The sequence below is a fragment of the Tupaia chinensis genome, unplaced genomic scaffold (genome assembly GCF_000334495.1).
Source record: "Tupaia chinensis unplaced genomic scaffold, TupChi_1.0 Scaffold000085_1, whole genome shotgun sequence".
Classification (NCBI taxonomy): domain Eukaryota; kingdom Metazoa; phylum Chordata; class Mammalia; order Scandentia; family Tupaiidae; genus Tupaia; species Tupaia belangeri.
The window spans coordinates 5,520,632-5,541,284 of record NW_006159547.1 but is presented as its reverse complement, the minus strand read 5'-3'; the positions used below and the strand labels follow the sequence as shown (position 1 = coordinate 5,541,284).

Sequence of the window (20,653 nt, the reverse complement as noted above, 5' to 3'; positions counted from 1 at the left end):
CGAACTTGAATTTGTTAAAAGTAGACAGATCCACAAGCTGCTAATTACTGAGGGCTAAGATGCTGGGCTACTAACGTTTTTCATTTAGTTTTTCAGTGTTTTTAATAGAATAAGTCTCTCAACAGTTGTATAAATCTCTTAACAGGATTACTGCAATAACCTACTTGGTCTTCTACCCTTGGCCCTCCTATACCCCATTGTCAACACTGTGGCAAGAATAATATTTAACAAACATATAAGTCAGACCATAGGTGTCCATCTTTGCTCAAAAAAAAAAAAAGGCACAAAAAGGGATTTTATTGTATCCAGGGTAAAATCCACGTTTCTCATAAAAATCCACAAGGCCCCATGTAATATGGCTTCTGTTGCAAACACATTCACCTTGTGCTGCTCTCCATCTTATTTATCCTACATATGGCACTCCGGGCTTCCTGACATCCCAGTCGGGTTCTTGCATAAGGATCTTGATCTCATTTGCCAGGTTGTATGACAGCTTCTTCCTCACTGCCTTCAGTTCTCCTTATGTAGGAAACCATGCCTGATCATCTTACAAATAACCACCTTCTACCCTCTAGCGCCCTCCCTCCTGTATTTACTCTCACATGTGCCCTTACATCACTCATCGCCACATGACATATTGTATATATTTACCTCTTCATGGATTCATTATTTCTTTTTCAACTAGAACATAAGCACTGTGAGAGCTCAAACCTTTGTTCCTAGCACAAGAGTGTCTAATACATAATACATGCTCAACCATGAAGAAAAAAGACAAATCAGTAGGTAAAAAATAAATGCCACTGGAATCAGAGCAGAGCAAAATGGCAAAGTAGGACTCATCCTCCCCACAGAAAACATCTATTTGATCAACTATCCACTCATGAGAACACCTTCACAAGAGCTAAGGGAACTAGGTGAGAGAGCACAGAACTTGGCTGCAGCACAATAAGAAAAGATACAGAGAGAGAGTAAAGGACAGTTTTAGATCACTTGCATCACTCCTGCTTCAACCCCAGGCAGCACAGCACAGAGAGAGTGTGTGTCTGCTTGTAGGAAAGAAAGGGAAACAAGTACAGAATTTTTCCTTGGACCCTCCAGCACTGGGCCTACCACAGTGAAACTTCACATCAGGTAGAGGCCCCATGAGCACATTTAAATTTTCCAGGCTGGTCCTCATGAATCAAGCCTCAAGACCTGCCCAGGCACCTGATAGGACCACAAAGCCTCAGTTCTCAGGCTTGTGTCATGAATCCAATTTCTGGCCAGCATCAGCAACCCCAGAAAGAGGCAGCCCTCAGTGGTCCCTGGCTTTGGGCACCTCAGTGCTATGCCTGCTGTAGTGGACCCCTCACATCTGATAGCAGGCACCAGTCACAGCTGTCCTGGGCTTCTGGTGTGTTCCTGTGTCTCTCTGGCTATATCTGCCCTGGGCTTCCATGCCTGCTGTAGCAGGCTCCATGCTTCCAGCAATGCTGGGCTGGCCACATCTGCCCTAGGTTTCTGGTGTGCCCCAATGCCATGCCTGCCACAGAGCTTTCTCAGATAGAACCACTCTGTAAAGACTGTTACAAAAACTTACTCTTTAAAATGTGCAGACCTTGGCTTGGAATCATAATAACTAAGAGCAATGAGGGAAACTTAACATCAGAAAACAGACAAAATAAGGCACCAGTGACTGGCCCTAAAGGGGTCAATTCAGCAAAAGGATATAATAAGTGTAAATAGATATCCAGCAAACATCAGGACACCCAAATTTATAAAACAAACATTAACAGATATGAAGGGAGAGTTAGACTGCCAGACAATGTTAGTAGAAGACTTTAACACACTTTAACCCTATTTCAGCAACAGACAGATCATCTAGACAGAAAATCAATAGGGAAACATTGAATTTAAACTACACTCTAGACTAAATGTCTCTAAAGAAGACAGACACACAAATGACCAAAAGGAATTTGAAAAAATGCTCACCATCTCTACTCATTGATGGAAATGTGAACCAAACCACACTAAGATATTACTTTATACTGTTAGAGTGAAGGCCATCAAATAGACACAAGATAAGTACTGATGAAGGTATGGAGAAAAGGAAATCCTTGAACAACTTTTGGTGAGAATGTAAATTAGTACAATCATTATGGAAAACAGTACATTGGATCTCCCTCACCCCATTAGAAACAGAGCTATCGTGGTCAGCAATCCCACCACATAATATATACCCTAAGGAAATAGATCAGCATGTTGAAGAGATACCAGCAATCCCTTGTTTATGGTAGCATTATTCACATTAGCCAAGATGAAGAATCAATGTCCTTCAATGGATGAAGGGATAAAGAAAATGTGGTGTTTGTACACAACAGAATATTATTCAGCCATTTAAGTGGCTAGCTTGTCATTTGCAGCAACATGGATGCACTTAGAGAAAACTACATTAAGTGAATTAAATCAGAGAGAGAGAGAGAGAGAGAGAGGGAGAGAGAGAGAGAGATCAATACCGCATGAAGTCACTCATGTAGAATCTTAACAAGTGATCGCATAGAAGTGAAAGCAGATTGGGGCTAGACTGGTTATAAGTGTGAGGATATGGTTTGGAACTACGTTGGTCAAAGGACACAAAAATTTCCAGTAGACAGGTGGAATAAGTCAAGAGATCTAGTGTCCAATATAGTGACTATAGTTAAAAATACACTATACTCTTGACTAATGCCGAGATAGTGGATATAGTGTTCTAATCACAAAAACAACCACTATATGAGGTGAGGCATATGCTCATTAGCGAGATTTAGTCCCTGATAAGGTATACATATACTTTAAAATATCATGTTGTCCTTTGTAAATTCATACAATTTTATATGTCAATGTACAAAAGAAAAAAAATGCCACTGACTAGACTTGGTGCTATACTCACACAAATAAATAAGGGACTTTACTTTTCTGATGACAACAAATTTTTTTAAAAAACTGTGTCAATATTTAAAAATGTTGACAAGGGTATGGAGGAAAACCACACTTGCAACACTGAAAAATAAATAAGGAACTTTACTTTTCTGGTGACAACAAAATTTTTTTTAAAAACTGTGTCAATATTTAAAAATGTTGACAAGGGTATGGAGGAAAACCACACTTGCAACACTGAAAAAGTACATATTAGCTATTGTTTAGGAATAATCTTTACAATAAAAAATTTCAGAAATGCAAATCCATAAGGCATGCAGTACAACCCATGAACATCAATATCCTTTAGAGAAAAATATGAGAGATTAAAAAAATACTCTACCTCCATTAAACACAAGATAGTATTTTTATAAACTGAATATATTTAAAGACAAGAAGAATATTCCATTTTATTATTGAAGTACTGCCATGCCAATAATAAAAAATTGAATGTAAGATTATAGTATGTTAAGATTTCTGCTTTATTTCCAATGGATAAAATGGTTTTTAACCATCTATCTTTGCTCAAGAAATGATATAGAATACTCACATGGAATTTTATGCAACTCATTCATGAACTTCTCCTTTAGCTTAGAAAAGGCATCTTCCTTCCCTTCTCCAGGACTGGCTGGCTCTGTGGCATTGTGTGGTACTACGGTTGCCACTGTGGTGACTGGCGGGGCTGCCAGGGCTTCGTGATGACTCTCGCTCACCATTGTAGGTTCAGGTGAAACTCTGAGGAAAGTGAAGCAAAGAAAGAACAATTCAAAATGGCGTAACTGATCTCATATCAAAGGTTTACCAGGTGAAAAAACTTCAAAGTTTGCACCTGCTCACTGGCTAAATAGTGTATCATTAGCATATTACTTTATGTTGGTTCATAAAATATTTATGGAACCTCAGCAAGAAGAGAATCCTTCCCTAGAAAGCAAGACCAGACATAGTTACTGAACAGCATTCTCTCCCAATATTTCTATGTAAACTGTCAAGTCTCTTAGATAATTAGATAGCTAATTATTTGCTGAGTAGATTTAACTTCTAACCCATATCTTTATCTGGTATAAAATGATTGCTGACAATATACATTCTCTATGCTCTAAATATTCTGTATGTTCCAAAAGGAAAAAAGAGACAAAATATTTCTCTCTTTGGAATATTGAAAATGTTGATAAGTGATGGGTATAAACAATACTGTTATAACATTGATATTCTAAGAAGTCATGAATGTTATATAAAAATTGGTTCTTGAACCTCCATTTATTGATGGTAACTTTGCCTCCCAGTCATTTTTTCTGACATTTACTATAGACAAAGCTCTGATCAATAATTCACTTGTCTTGCTGGGTGATTTTATTTGTCACCGTAAATGTGGCATGATTGACTATATATATCAAGGCACTACTGATGAAAGATGACTTGTATGTTTAATTATTTTAATTTATTTAGCTTCATATTATTAAATTATTTTATTAAATTAATTTGTTCAATTATTTTAAGTGTTTGTTTATCTCCCAAACACTCCAAACCAATTTATCTTCAAGGGAATCAATGAAAACATCTTAGCTTTGAATTAAGAAGACATCAGTTCTTGTTCTCTTCACTTGCTAAAGGAATATTGACAAGGCATTTGTCTTGTCATCTTAATTTATCTACCTTCTGAAATAAAAGAGTACTTCAAAAAGTTTGTGGAAAAATGGAATTAAAGTATGAGTTTATTCTGGTGCAAAATTTTTCAAAATCTGTGCATAATTATCTATAATATATCATGATATATGCTTTCTTTAAAAAAGTTTTTTTTTGTGAACCAGCAGTTAGTGTAATGGCTATGTCGCTGGACTCCCATGTAGTCGACCGCGGTTCGCGTCCCGGACCCGGTGGCTTAAAACTCACTCCGGGCGCGTGTGTGTGCGTGTCCAAAATCCTGAGAGGAGAATGGAGGAGAAGGGATTGCGGTGTGACCATTCCCCCTGGGGGGGTGATTTCTCACTTTCTGTCTCTCTGTCTCTCTCTGTCTGTCTGGCGAGCGCACGCGCCCTATAGCAAAAATCTCTCCAAAAAAAAAAAAAAGAAAGAAAAAGAAAAAGAAAAGAAAAAGAAAAAAAAAAAGGTTTTTTTTTTTTTTTTAAATTTGCTATGAGTGCACGAGTTTGCCAGCGAGACACACTGAGAGAAGGAAAGTAAGAAAGCGACCGCCAGAGGGGATGGCCATGCTGCATTCCTTTCTACTCCATTCTCCTCTCAGAACTTTTGGGCATGTATGCACATGCATCTACTGTGTTCTCAAGGTCCCAGGTCTGGGACTTGAACCAATACTAGTTAGATGGGATCCAGCTACCTTTACCACACCACCAGCTGATCCCATAATATGCTTTTTCTGTGAACTTTTTGAAGACTCTTGGTATGAAGAGCACTGAAACCTGCCCTTCCTGAAGTGTTCTTTTATAATATGTAGTGCTCTATAAAAGTAAGTAAGTTATTCTGACAGGGTAGAAATGAACTCATAGTTTTTAATCCTCCAATATTTTGGACTTTATAATTTTATTATCTGACTTAAGGTTTTAGGCTGCACTGATAATAGAGCGGGCATGATTTGGGGCAGAAATAAACAAGTGAAAAGAGCCCTGGGTAGCAGCGACTTCACAGTCTCAGCAAGAAAGCTGATAGCCTCATCTTTCATTTTCGAAAGAAGCAGAGGTAACCAGTAAACAGATCAGGAAATTTTATGGAATTCAAATCTGCTGTGATTAATTATGCCTACTTACATATTTAGTGAAAGCATAGTTGAAAGCACAATGTCAGATGCATGTGTTTTTAAAAATTTTTTTATTAATATTGTCATCAAAATGCAGAGATTTTGGTGTCCAGCCCCATAGCATAGTGAAGGGAGCTGGATCCCACATGGCAAACTGCAGTTTGAGGGACAGCCCCTGTGATTTGAAATATAAGCATGTCAGATGCTCCTACAATTGTGCCTCAAAATCCTGATAGGACAGAGAAATGGAGAAGGGATCGTGCCCCATTTGGGAGTGCTTCCTCCCTCTTGGTGCTCTTTGGTAAGTGAACATGCCCTTTGGAAATAATAATAATAACTAAAAAAAAGACAGATGCTGGGTCTCCTGGAAGGAGATCATGACAATATACATAGATAATCAGTTTTCACGTGATAATTGAGTAACTCTTTTTAATGCTTTTCATTTTCCAGTAGTACCTACTAAGAGAACCCTAAAGGGCAGAATCTGACAACTACAGGTTCCTTTTTAATGCTTTTAATTTTCCAGTAGTACCTACTAAGAGAAGCCTAAAGGGCAGAATCTGACAACTACAGGTTCAGATCTTCTCTTGTTCTTCAGTAAAATGACACTCATCATACAACATAAGGCTTTTATAACTATGAAATGAGATCATTTATGCAAAGAATTTAGCACAGTGTCTGTGCTAAGTTTGTTTTATTGATCCATCCATCCAACCATTCATTTAAACAACACTTGGCAGCTCAGAATTTTTCAGAATGTGAAAACTTTTTATTTTATTTTTTCCAACTCAAGGTCACTTTCCAGAAGCTTTTTCTGATATTCTGAGGCTGTTTAGCTTAGGTGTTTGTCTCTGCAAAAACTTGGGAGTCTCTGTACTGCTGCAAATTTGGGTGAAACTATTGATATTGATGATGCCATAACTTTTATATTTCATTTCAGACTAAAATTACACACACACACAAACGTATACATATGTATGAAATATTAGTATGGATATATTCTAAAAACCAATTTGTTCTTCTGCTGTGAGAATTACCAAATATGGTGTACCTTTTTACTTATCTCTACAGGATAGTTGAGAATATTTGAGAACTATTTATGACTTACTGTGTGATTTAAAGGAAATGACTAAGCTACATTCAAACAGCTAAATACAATACTAGCATCATTAAATTAAAGGCATCCTGTCTGTGTTTCTACGTATTATTTGTTCAGTTCTGGACATACGATATTGTTACTGTCATTCAGAAAGACATTTAGCTGCTACCTTCAAGTGGTTACACAGTTGTCTCAAGTCTTTATGTGTACAGGTAGATGGGTCCTTAACCACTTGGATAGTTAAATATTTTCCATAATCCCCTAAGATATTATGAAATGTAAAACATTGGTTTATGTAATTTGAATGATATAAATGACTATGGAAACTTTTGCTAAATACAGTAAACAGAAAATGTGCTTGAAAGTAACTTTTTTTCCAAGAGCAAAAATGGTTTCTATAATTTTCAAAAACAATGATATTTAGCTATAAGTATCCCTGTAAGGTTTTCATGAAAAATTTAAAGGTGATAAGATTTTAATTCTTGCCAGCCAATGATACCATCACTATTTTTTTTTTTTTTTGAGAGAGATTTTTGCTATGGGGTATGTGTGCTTGCTGGAGAGATAGAGAGATAGAAAGCGAGAAATAATCCCCTAGGTGGGATGTCCACACTGCAGTCCCTTCTCCATTCTCTTCTTGGGATCTTGGGCATGCATGCACATGAACCTGGTTGAATTTTTAAGGCATTGGGTCTGGGACTTGAACCACGGGTGCCTACATGGGAGTCAAGCAACACAAGCATGATGCTGTCTGTTGGTCCTCATCCCTACCATTTTTAAATTAAAAAGAAAAGAATGTAAAAAAATATAGACAAGGCTCTTTTTTCTTAGAACATACCACTGTGAAATTTTTCTTTGCTTTTTTTTTTTTTTTTTTCCTGAGAGGTTTTTGCTATAGGGCATGTGTGCTCGCCGGACAGAGAGAGAGAGAGAGACAGAGAGAGAGAAAGAGAGAAATCACCCCCCAGGGGAGATGGCCACGCCGCAATCCCTTCTCCTCCATTCTCCTCTCGGGATCTTGGGCACGCACGCACATGCACCCGGCGTGAGTTTTAAGCCACCGGGTCCGGGACTCAAATCACGGTTGACTACATGGGAGTCCAGTGACATAACCATTACACTAACTGCTGAAACTACCACTGTGAAATTTTAAAAATCTTTTATAAAATACAAAAATATAATGAACAATTAATGATTATGTCACATTTTAGTTTTATTCCTTCATAGCTTAAGAGAGAATATTACTTTTAAACAACAACTTAAGAATAGTAACATTGATCTTTAAAATGAATATTTATGGAAATAAAATGCTCATTAAGAAATATCATTTTGTAAATGAAAAACTAGCTGATTATTAAATCCTGGTTAATGTGATGACTTCATATTCTTTTATATACATTAGGCACATAGCAGTTTTTGCTTATTCAGAAAATATTTATATTCTACTTAAGTCTCGATAAAATAACAGTTAACGGTTTCTGCGTAGCTGCTAAGTGGTTTATATTAAAGCATACAGTTCCCCTATTGTCCAGGTATGATTGTTACCCATTTCATAGACAAAGAAACTAAGGCCAAGGGAAGTTGTACAATTAATTGGTTCAAAGCCATACAGCAGTAATTAAGGGAGTTGGGATTTGAACCTAGTTGCTTAGTCACTATACTACAAAGGAGTTTGTATTATAAGACAAGTATCGAATGAAATTGTGCTTTTTTTGGAAGGAATTTTGGATATAGTCCATAGTATGAAGCATATTTCACACTGCATTCCAGTGCATCTTTTCTGTCTGAATATTATATACTGACAAAAGTTTCACATGAAAATATTTTTCTTTATTATGTGTGCAATACTCTGATATATTCAATTCTACTTGGTTATTTTCCACTAGAAAGCCCTAATATACCCCAAACTCTTGTATTGGGTTTCAATCCACTCACAGTCTGACATCTCCAGTTTTGAAAACCACTATAAATAAAGGACATGCTAAGAAATAACACAAAATGGGGCAAATTAAGATGTCATTTATTAGATACCTAATATGTGCCAAAATACTACAAATAGCAACCTAAGAATAGACACATTGAGAAATGTAACATTCATCACCACAAAATCTCCTTAGAGATACAGTAAGAATACTTGTATTATTAAGTATAATATCTTCAATTTATATTACAATGCTGAGAAGTAACTTAACGTTATTTTACAGGAGAAACTGAGACGCAGCTTTCCAGTATTTAGCGAATTATCTGACAGAGCTGTCACCCTATTCAAGGTTCCTTTTGTGAGTCTACTCTAGTATCAACATGTAAGTATTATTAAACAATTAAATCAGTCCTGAAGAAGTACTTATGATTTTCTCTTCAATCTATTTACCAGTAAGTGGAAACACAAGCTGTTTACCTAACAGGGTACATATTACTCAATTTTAGAGGTATATTTGTTCAATTTGTTAAGTGGAATTTAGCAACCTGAATGCACCAAGAAATATATTATTGAATAGAAAAATAAAAATCTCTTCTAAAAGAAAGTTCAGCTCAAAGAATTTCCAAAGAAAGAAAATATGAACCCCTCTTTTTCCCGATAAAGACAAAAACCTAACAAGATATAATAAAATTTTAATTTCACAAATTATAAAAAACTTCAAAATTAAAATAGCAATAAAATAAAATGCATTGATTTATAAATTGGGCTAGATATTGATAGTAAAGGGGAAGTATAGGGACTGGGCAATTGGGATGGAGAACTGATTAGAATAATATCTTATAGATGCCAAAGTAATAGCACGTAACACGAGCTACAAAAAAGCTCATTCTTCTAGTAATTCTTGATAAAGAGTTAACATTATATGGATGCACAAGCAATTTAATGCAAGGATATTTATGGGAACATTATTTATAAAATTAGAACTATCAATAAATTAACAGACTTTTTGATTATGACAATCTATAAAATGATGTTATTAGAATTATCTTAAAGTAAATATTTATAAACCTGGGAATACATTAGAGTGTTAGAAAAAATATGCAAATTGAGACATTTTATGAAATGTGCTCAATTTTTCTGAAATAAAAAATATTTTGTAGAAAAGAGGCTAGAAAGATACAGTTAAATGATAACCTTGTGGTAAATCATTCATTTTGTTCCCCATGTATCTACATTCTCAATATTATAAACCTGAATTATTTTAAACTACAAAAAGAAAAAAAAAAAAAAAAAAAAAAAAAAAAAAAAAAAAAAAAAACGACCTTTAACAAAAAGTTTTTGAAATGTAATTAAGGGTCTAAATCTCTAGAATAAATGATATAGCTACATATTTAGCGAATGTGATAAGCATTATGGTCCCTGGTTAAAACACAATGTGGAAAAAATTATAAAGGCATCTTAAAGGTTAATACTTTGGTGGTATAAAATGAGAAAAATCAGGATTTTTGGTTGCCATGACGACTTCCTTCTGTCCCCTTAGATTTATTCTTCTTTGTAGGACTTTAATTATGTCTATCTCTAGATCTACAAATTAATATAGATTTCTCAGATTATACAGTGAGGTAGTCTGCTATGCTGCATAAATGTGATGATTCCTAGAGAAAGTTCTTTTTCCATCTCTAAGTAGTGTGTTTTACCATAACAGCATGCAAAAGTAAAGCGCAAACAAGAGAAGGTCAAAGAAATATTGAAAAGTTTTGATTGCTTAAAAAAAGTATTCAAATGTAGAAAAGCCCCAAACTGAAAGTAACTCTTGGAGTAATTATTAAAAAATTATCTGAGATAAATCTGGGAATGTGTTACAGTGTATCCTGAGGCAGAGGGCACAATATTTTATCCCATCAGAATATTTTATTTCCACTGACCTACCACAGCTGTAGGTGGGAATGATACCTGGATGCCACATACCACCCCCAACTCCACTTCAAGCTTTCAAGATTGAGACCTTCAGCTCCTTTCTCTGTTTTAGGTAGTGACATCTGCTGAAGCTCATGGTCAAGGAGCCCTCTGAAAGAATTTCCCTTGTCCAAATGAAGTTACGTTGCCCAAGGTTAAACAAACTTCTTCTCCAGGGACAGTCCTTATCCAGTGGTTGGAGGATGCTAATATGAAGGCTCAGCTGTTTTTCTCAATTTAGTGCCTCTTTGAATAGCCCAGTAGGATCAGCTAAAGTAACTGCATTTCAGTTCATCAAGCATCTCCTTTCACCTAAACCTCCTTCTCCCAGTGTCTCACACGGACGGCATTCCCCACTAAATTACCTCTGACTCAGAGGAGGTTCCTGGGGAATCTAATCTATGACACCCACTCTGAAAGATTTTAGGGAAAAAACGAACACTGTCAAAACTTCCATTAAAATTCTTTTCAACTCAAGAATCCTTGTTGGTAAGTGAAGTCTAGGAGCATATCAAAATCTTGCACAGCTTTGCAGATGTCTGAATGTCTGGCTTGAGGTGGATCTTCTCTCCTTAGTTCAAAGAGATTATTTCTCTCGAGGGAGGCAAGAGGTTATATGAACCTGTCACAGCAGAGGAGAACTGACTTCCGGGAGTTCTAGAGGAAGGACTGTAAGATGAAATAGTGTGTTTTTTAGACTTAGAGCAACTGGAAGCACAGCAGGTAGCCTAACCAAAAATGCACAAGTGCTTGGGTTCTTTTTCTCTTGTTTCTTAAAAACAGATCTACTAGGCTGTCTGAGAAGTCATAACATATTTTTTCTGTTTTTCTTTTTTTGAGAGGTTTTTGCTATAGGGCGCGTGCACTCGCCAGACAGACAGAGACAGAGAGACAGAAAGCAGGAAATCACCCATGCCGCAATCCCTTCTCCTCCATTCTCCTCTCGGGATCTTGGACACGCACGCACACGTGCCCGGCGTGAGTTTAAGCCACCGGGTCCGGGACTTGAACTGCAGTCGACTATGTGGGAGTCCAGCGACATAGCCATTACGCTAACTGCTGGTCCCTCTGTTTTTCTATGAAAAAAAAAATGCATCATGACTTTGCTGATGACCCAATAGAGATTCCAAATTTTCCTCATTTATCATCACAAAAATCTCCCTGGAGATACAGAAGCATTTTACTTAAGAATATGTTTTCTAGGAAGTGTTCCTCAGAAGTGCTTCTGCACAGCAAATAAAAGTAGGCCTTCTTAGCTTTACTTTACGAGTAGGATCAACATTCTCCCACAGTCCCACAAATCCCCCTCTACAGACATTGAAGCTAAGTATAGGTTGTTTATGCTAAAGGTGCAGTTAGAAGAATGTGGGGAGGGTGGAAAATGATGGCATGCTCACCGGTTTCATTTCTTAAGAATCTCCACTAAATGTCTGTTTTTGCCCCAATTCCCAGCTCTACAGAAGGTATTCATGTCTTCTCTCTCCCCTCTTCCAAACCTGTTTCTCTACAGCCTCTAATTTTCATTGTTTTAAAAACAATTTCCCTACGTCAAAAGTGTCCTTACTTTTAGGATTATTTCCAACTTGGTTCAAATTCTCTGTAACTTTTAAGGTTTTTACCATAGAGCACATGTATTTGCTGGAGAGCCAACTGTATTGGTTTTCCTTCTCTCTCTTTTCTCTCTAATCAAAATCCTGGGAAAGCTGTGTATGCATATGCATGCAAGAGAGGAGAGAGAGAGAAAGCAAGAGAGGCATCCTCAACAGGGTCTTATACTGTGATCCCTTCCCCAGCTCTCCAGCTCCTCAGAATGTTGGCTGCCCTTATGCATATCCGGTGTGCTTTCAGAATGACTGGGCATTTGAACCTGCCATAAGCCACGTGGCTTACAGCATTACAGTCCAGCATGCTACTGCTTGTACCATCATGACTAGGCCATAGGTTTTTAAATTTTAATGTGAGTTCTTTTTTTTGTCTTTTTCTAATGTACAGCAATTTAGTTTTTCAGTTTTTTCAGTGTTTATCTCTTCCTATCCCTGTCTTCAAGCCTGCAAAAGCAGTTCTTCAGGATTCATTTACTTATAGGAGGAAGACAAATTATATTAAGAATTAGTTATTTTCCCATCATACTCTGATTTTCATTGTTTTAAAAACAATTTCCCTATGTCAAAACCAAATAATACTTTTAGGATTATTTCCAAGTTGGTTTAAATTCTCTGTCACTATTTTTTTTTTATCCTCTTTTTTTTTTTTTTTTTTTTAGATTTTTGCCATAGGGCACATGCACTTGCTGGAGAAAGAGACAGAGAGAGGGAAAGTGAGAAATCATCCCCATGAAGGATGGCCACACTGTAATCCCTTCTCCTCCATTCTCCTTCTGGGATTTTGGGCATGCACACACACATGCCCAGTGTGATTTTCAAGCTATTAGTTTCAGAACTCCGACTGCGGTTGACCATGTGGGAATCCAGTGCTTTAACCACCATACCACCTGCTGGCCCTTCTGTCTCTATTTTTTTCTTTGTTTTTAAATTGTCTGAAAATAAATATGACTCCACACCCTACAGGTGGGGAGTGGAAGATGTACTTAAGGTATGAACCCCACGATTTGCCCATTCATAGTTTTTCCCCCCAATCTCCCCATCTAACAGTCCTCTCAGGCCCTGTCTACATAGATTGCATGATCTCCCCCTATGACGATGGTCATAGAGAATTCAAGGTCTGTGGAAGGGTAACCTAACTGGACTTTATACAGGTGAGTTAGGCCAATAAGAATCTCTCTCTACAAATTTAAGCTATGAAATACTCTAAAGAAACCAAGGCATAGGGAAAAGAAAAAGAAAATGCTCAAGGTCATAGAGGTAATAAGCTAGGGAGCAAAGATTCCAAACCGGCAGTCTGATCCCAGGGCTCCCATCAGGGACCACTGTGCGATGCCATCCTGGCAGTTACTCTGCTTCTATTGGCCTAGCTTTAGCTCTGAGCTCTAGTGCATTGCATCCTGCAAATATTAATACTTGACAGTAATCTGAGTAACTTTTACCTTGTACTCAAGAACATATAATGAAAAATAAAGCCTACTGTGTGGGTTCACTAGTCTTGTTAGTTTTGAAAACTTTTGAATAACTAGACATGGTGAATTCTTTTTGTCTTGCTCTGAATTCTTACCTGATACACATAGAAGACTGATAGAACTGAGAATATTGAGTGACATGGAGCTTCTATCATATAGGCTTAGAGAAAATGTCACGGTGACTAATGAATAGCTTAGTGAGAGATTCAACATTCAACTGAATGCTTTTTTTCACAGAATAGATTTCTTCACAAATTTTTACATCTCTGAAATGGGGATTTTTCCTATAACCAGTAGCATCTTGCTATCACTGACTTCTGGGCCAAGTTGTCATTGGCCTGTGTACACTCAACCTGGTTGTTATACCTGTTGATATTAAAGGCAACAGTTCAGTTCATAGCAATTTGGGGGAAGGGATCTTAAGTCTTCTAGTATCAGCTTGTACTGGGAAGCTAGCAGAATGAGAATGAAGTATCACTAGTTTGGAAGATTCTGGAGGCAACAGTAGATCAATATTTACAGAAATGCTGTATTCCAGCATTCTTGATGGTATATAGGATAATGGTATGTGAAAAAAATGGGCAAAATCAACTCTGAGTGGAGAATAGATTTAGAAATTTTAGTAATTCATTAAATGACCTATTTTGCTTTTATTTTCCTCTTGTGTGCATAATAGTGGGACAGAATAAAATTTGTCTAAGTAAGTCTGTTTTCTTCAGTAAGTGCTGTATAAAAATTCAAGTGATTGAAATCACTGTTTACTTAATTTATAGCATATTTTCTTAGTAGTATATAAGATAACGATGCAAATTAAAATTTATGCTTTTTTATATTTGTTTTTGCCGTAGGGTGCATGCATGCACTTGCCATAGAGAGAAAGAGGAAAAATGAGAAATCACCCTCCCAGAGGGGATGGCCATGCCATAATCCCTTCTCCTCCATTCTCCTCTTGGGACTTTAGGCATCCACACATACACATCTGGCATGATTTTCAAGCTATGAATTCAAAACTTCAACAAGGGTCAACCATGTAGGAGTCCAACACTTTAACCACCATGTCACCGGCTGGCTTCTACTTAATGCTGTTTTTTTTTTATAGTACAAAAACATATATTTCTTAAAGAATTAAGAGAAAATGTAATCATTGTTTACATATAATGTTATGGTCAAGTAATAAATGGTCAAGAAACTGTTCAAAAATTTTGAACAGTTTCTCACTTCCAGAAGATCAACCACAATTGTATTTAACAATTATAGTCAACATGAATTTCAGAACTAAGATTAAAATTAATCCATGAACCAAGTGTAAACTATATTCTTTGCTACATTATTTTCTTCCTTGTATCCATATTATACAGAATAAGAGAATGAAAAAAAAAAAACAACAAGTAGAACATATCCAAATAAAACCCAAGAACTGAATTATTGTAATAATGGTAATGATACAGCAAATCAAGAGGTCTTATACAGGGAACCAGCAGTTAGCGTAATGGCTATGTCGCTGGACTCCCACGTAGTCGACCGCGGTTCGTGTCCTGGACCCGGTGGCTTAAAACTCACGCCAGGCGCGTGTGCGTGCGTGCCCAAGATCCCGAGAGGAGAATGGAGGAGAAGGGATTGCGGCGTGACCATCCCCCCTGGGGGGTGATTTCTCGCTTTCTGTCTCTATGTCTCTCTCTGTCTGTCTGGCGAGCGCAAAATCCCCCAAAAAAAAAAAAAAAAAAAAAAAAAAAAAAAAAAAAAAGAAAAAAAAAAAAAGAGGTCTTATACAAACTTGAAAATTTACCACCTACAATAAAGATATAAATCTTGAACATCTGGAATATGACAGCTGTTTTTAAAAGCAATTAATTCATGAATTTAACATTTTTTGAATAATCTATATATTATGCATCCATTTCTCTATCGTTGAAAAATAGTTTTCATTGCAGTTTATTTTGAAAGTATCACTTAAAATAGGTAATGTTTATGGCTTTCAATGGTTTCCCAAGAGATCTGTAAGAATGACATGGTCATGATGAAGAAAAATACCAATATAGGCTTTTCAAATGTTTTATAAAGATGTCGAGTGTATTTTGTAGTGTTTTAAAAATGTTACAGTAAGGTTCAAAGTCTTTTTAAAAATCTTTGTTATAGAAAGAGTACGTGTGAAAACCTAGAGACAAAATTAAATCTTCCATGGATCAATTTGACATAGTTTTCAGAGATTATGTTCATTGTGTACAATGTTAATTGAAAATACTGCTTTTTAACTTTTCTGAAATAAAATGAAGCTAGATCGTTTGGCAGTTATTGAGGAGATATTACTTTGACAGATCAAGCCAACTGGCTCTCAAAACATTTTCTATAGAAGCCACAGATAAATAACTTGGAATTTCCATTCTCCATTGCTTTGCTGAAACTCGGCTCTGAACTCTTGCTGTTTCTGAGCTGCAGGCACTTGAGAGAAAATCTAAGCTTGCAACTCAAAGCCCTTTTTTATCAAACTGTGTTCCAACTGTCATTGTTTTGTCACACAGTGAAGCAAAGCTTTAAAATTGATCTATCCACAGTTCAGACTGTGGTAAATATGATGATGGAAAATGCTGCAGTCTACCAGTTAGAGACAGTATGTTAATAAATAAAAATATCTAATGCTTATTAAGCCTGAACTATTAGCCAGACATTGTTGTAGGTGCTTTAAACATATAACGTCATATAATACTTACAAACGAAACCCTATACATCAGGGAATATTATTATCTCTCAATATAGATAAGAAAAACTTGCCAAAAAGTTGCACAGCTAGTAAGTGCTGGAGCCATTTGAGTGGAAACTGGCTAGCTCTAGAGTCCATGAAACTCTCCCTTGTTAATAAGTGAGTAGATAAATGTTGACTAAATAAATAAATAGTGTACCTACAACGTGTCCAGCGTGATACTAGACACTTTGCGTAATTACCTTGTAGTTCCTTTACCATCAAATGTTTGGGATTCATCCATGCACACAGACAATTAAAATCCAATGTGGTATAAACTCTAGTAGAAATAATGATGAGAAGCTACACTAATAGAACATGCCACATAGAAAGCTATCGGGGTTTAAAATATCTGAGTATGCAGGGCCTCAAGACTCAGTGTGCTAAATATATTAATTATAAAGTATAAAAAGTGGTTACTTGATTTACTTCTCCCCAAACTCTACCTTTTTTTGTGTGCCAGTGAATTAAGTTGAAGATATGAAACTGAATGAGCAGCATCTATAATCCCCAAATAATAAACAAGATCATGAGTGTGTTGTCCACCTAACAGTCTTTCCTTGTGATTTAAGATAAATCCAGTTTTTTCAGTAGATCTTAGGAGATCACCTTATCCTAATCTCATGGGCAAATCTTATTACCCTGGTAATCTTATTCTATTTTCCAGTAGTTGGCTTGGGCAAAGGCATATATATGATCCAGTTAGCCCCTGGCATGATATAAGGGGAAGTCTGTTAGGTGATTTCTGAGAAAGGATTTCTACCTTTTTTCTTTTCTTTCTTTCTTTCTTTTTTTTTTTTTAGAGGGTTTTTGCCTTAGGGCACATGTGCTTGCCAAGAGAGACAGAAAGATAGACACAGTGAGAGGGAAAGTGAGAAATCACTCCGCTGGGGGGAGAGGAGGATGACCACACTGTGATCCCCTCTTCTCCATTCTTTTCCTGAAATCTTGTGCACATACTTACATGTGCCCAGTGTGATTTTGAAAACACGGTCCGGGACTCAAACTGCGGTCGACCATGTGGGAGTACAGCAATGTAACCTCTATGCCATCTGCTGGCCCTGGATTCCTAAATTTTAAAAAAGATATTTAGAGAAGCAGTGCCTCCTCTGCTGGGTGGCGCCCTGCAGCCATGTTGTGAGGGTGAGACTCTAGTGAAGAAGGCTGATACTCTATGGACATCAGAATGTAAAGTGAGAAGTAACCTCCTTAATGGTGTTGAGCTGCTGCATCAACCCGCCACAAGACTGCCATATCTTGGGACTTCTTGTAATGTAATATATTTTCCTTATATTTAATACATTTCTGTTGCAGTTGCTACTGCTTGCAGCCAAAAACTAGCAAGTATAAATACTTTATAACCTGTTTTCCATAACAGCAAAAGTAAAATTCATTTTTTCTATAGATGTATTTTCTGCTGTGCTATGCCAACTTTACTTCTGGGTTTTTTTTTTTTTTTTTAGAAATTTTTGTTATAGGGTATATGTGCTCTCACTGGAGAGACACAGAGACAGAAAGCGAGAAGTCATTCCCCTCAGGGGGATGGCCACGCTGCAATCTCCTCTCCTCCAACCTCCTCTTGGGATTTTGGGCACACGCGCACATGTGCCTGGCATGGGTGTGAGTTTCAAGCTGCTGAATCTGGGACTTGAACCATGGTTGGCCATGTGAGAGTCCAGCAACGTAAACATTACACCACCTGCTGGTCCCATCTCACCTCTTTCTTTTGATTCTCAATAAGTTTAAAAGATAGTCATTATATTTTCTGCAATTTAGAACAGAACTGTATTTTCCCTTTTTTTATCAAACTGTGTTCCAACTGTCATTGTTTTGTCACACAGTGAAGCAAAGCTTTAAAATTGATCTATCCACAGTTCAGACTGTGGTAAATATGATGATGGAAAATGCTGCAGTCTACCAGTTAGAGACAGTATGTTAATAAATAAAAATATCTAATGCTTATTAAGCCTGAACTATTAGCCAGACATTGTTGTAGGTGCTTTAAACATATAACGTCATATAATACTTACAAACGAAACCCTATACATCAGGGAATATTATTATCTCTCAATATAGATAAGAAAAACTTGCCAAAAAGTTGCACAGCTAGTAAGTGCTGGAGCCATTTGAGTGGAAACTGGCTAGCTCTAGAGTCCATGAAACTCTCCCTTGTTAATAAGTGAGTAGATAAATGTTGACTAAATAAATAAATAGTGTACCTACAACGTGTCCAGCGTGATACTAGACACTTTGCGTAATTACCTTGTAGTTCCTTTACCATCAAATGTTTGGGATTCATCCATGCACACAGACAATTAAAATCCAATGTGGTATAAACTCTAGTAGAAATAATGATGAGAAGCTACACTAATAGAACATGCCACATAGAAAGCTATCGGGGTTTAAAATATCTGAGTATGCAGGGCCTCAAGACTCAGTGTGCTAAATATATTAATTATAAAGTATAAAAAGTGGTTACTTGATTTACTTCTCCCCAAACTCTACCTTTTTTTGTGTGCCAGTGAATTAAGTTGAAGATATGAAACTGAATGAGCAGCATCTATAATCCCCAAATAATAAACAAGATCATGAGTGTGTTGTCCACCTAACAGTCTTTCCTTGTGATTTAAGATAAATCCAGTTTTTTCAGTAGATCTTAGGAGATCACCTTATCCTAATCTCATGGGCAAATCTTATTAGCCTATATATATATATATATATATATATGTGTCAACCCTGGTATTTTTTCAGTAGATCTTAGGAGATCACCTTATCCTAATCTCATGGGCAAATCTTATTACCCTGGTAATCTTATTCTATTTTCCAGTAGTTGGCTTGGGCAAAGGCATATATATGATCCAGTTAGCCCCTGGCATGATATAAGGGGAAGTCTGTTAGGTGATTTCTGAGAAAGGATTTCTACCTTTTTTCTTTTCTTTCTTTCTTTCTTTTTTTTTTTTTTACGGGTTTTTGCTTTAGTTGCCAAGAGAGACAGAAAGATAGACACAGTGAGAGGGAAAGTGAGAAATCACTCCGCTGGGGGGAGAGGAGGATGACCACACTGTGATCCCCTCTTCTCCATTCTTTTCCTGAAATCTTGTGCACATACTTACATGTGCCCAGTGTGATTTTGAAAACACGGTCCGGGACTCAAACTGCGGTCGACCATGTGGGAGTACAGCAATGTAACCTCTATGCCATCTGCTGGCCCTGGATTCCTAAATTTTAAAAAAGATATTTAGAGAAGCAGTGCCTCCTCTGCTGGGTGGCGCCCTGCAGCCATGTTGTGAGGGTGAGACTCTAGTGAAGAAGGCTGATACTCTATGGACATCAGAATGTAAAGTGAGAAGTAACCTCCTTAATGGTGTTGAGCTGCTGCATCAACCCGCCACAAGACTGCCATATCTTGGGACTTCTTGTAATGTAATATATTTTCCTTATATTTAATACATTTCTGTTGCAGTTGCTACTGCTTGCAGCCAAAAACTAGCAAGTATAAATACTTTATAACCTGTTTTCCATAACAGCAAAAGTAAAATTCATTTTTTCTATAGATGTATTTTCTGCTGTGCTATGCCAACTTTACTTCTGGCTTTTTTTTTTTTTTTTTAGAAATTTTTGTTATAGGGTATATGTGCTCTCACTGGAGAGACACAGAGACAGAAAGCGAGAAGTCATTCCCCTCAGGGGGATGGCCACGCTGCAATCTCCTCTCCTCCAACCTCCTCTTGGGATTTTGGGCACACGCGCACATGTGCCTGGCATGGGTGTGAGTTTCAAGCTGCTGAATCTGGGACTTGAACCATGGTTGGCCATGTGAGAGTCCAGCAACGTAAACATTACACCACCTGCTGGTCCCATCTCACCTCTTTCTTTTGATTCTCAATAAGTTTAAAAGATAGTCATTATATTTTCTGCAATTTAGAACAGAACTGTATTGTCCCTACACTGTGTCAATGATGGTGAAGTCCAATGCTCTCCAACCTATGGTGCTATGTAAATATGAAATGACTTAATTTTTAAGACTTATTTATCTTATTGTATTTATTATTGTTATTTAATTTGCTTTGGTGCACATGCACCACTCACCAATGAGAAACAGAGAAAGGTTCAGGACTTAAACTGTATGTGGGAGTCCAGCATCTTTTTTTTTTTTTTTTTTTTTTTTGACAGGTTTTGTT

General features: G+C 36.9%; 1 protein-coding gene across 2 annotated transcripts in view; it reads right to left on the bottom strand.

Annotated features, from left to right (window-relative positions):
• The window catches only part of SYT1 (synaptotagmin 1), a 661,960-nt gene that overhangs the window by 250,464 nt on the left and 390,843 nt on the right, over positions 1–20,653 (bottom strand). For both annotated transcript variants that reach the window (XM_006142860.3, XM_006142859.3), the window contains exon 4: positions 3,485–3,669. In XM_006142860.3, the coding sequence (XP_006142922.1) occupies positions 3,485–3,650 (166 nt within the window). In that variant the 5' untranslated portion in view covers positions 3,651–3,669. The remainder of the gene's footprint in view (positions 1–3,484; positions 3,670–20,653) is intronic.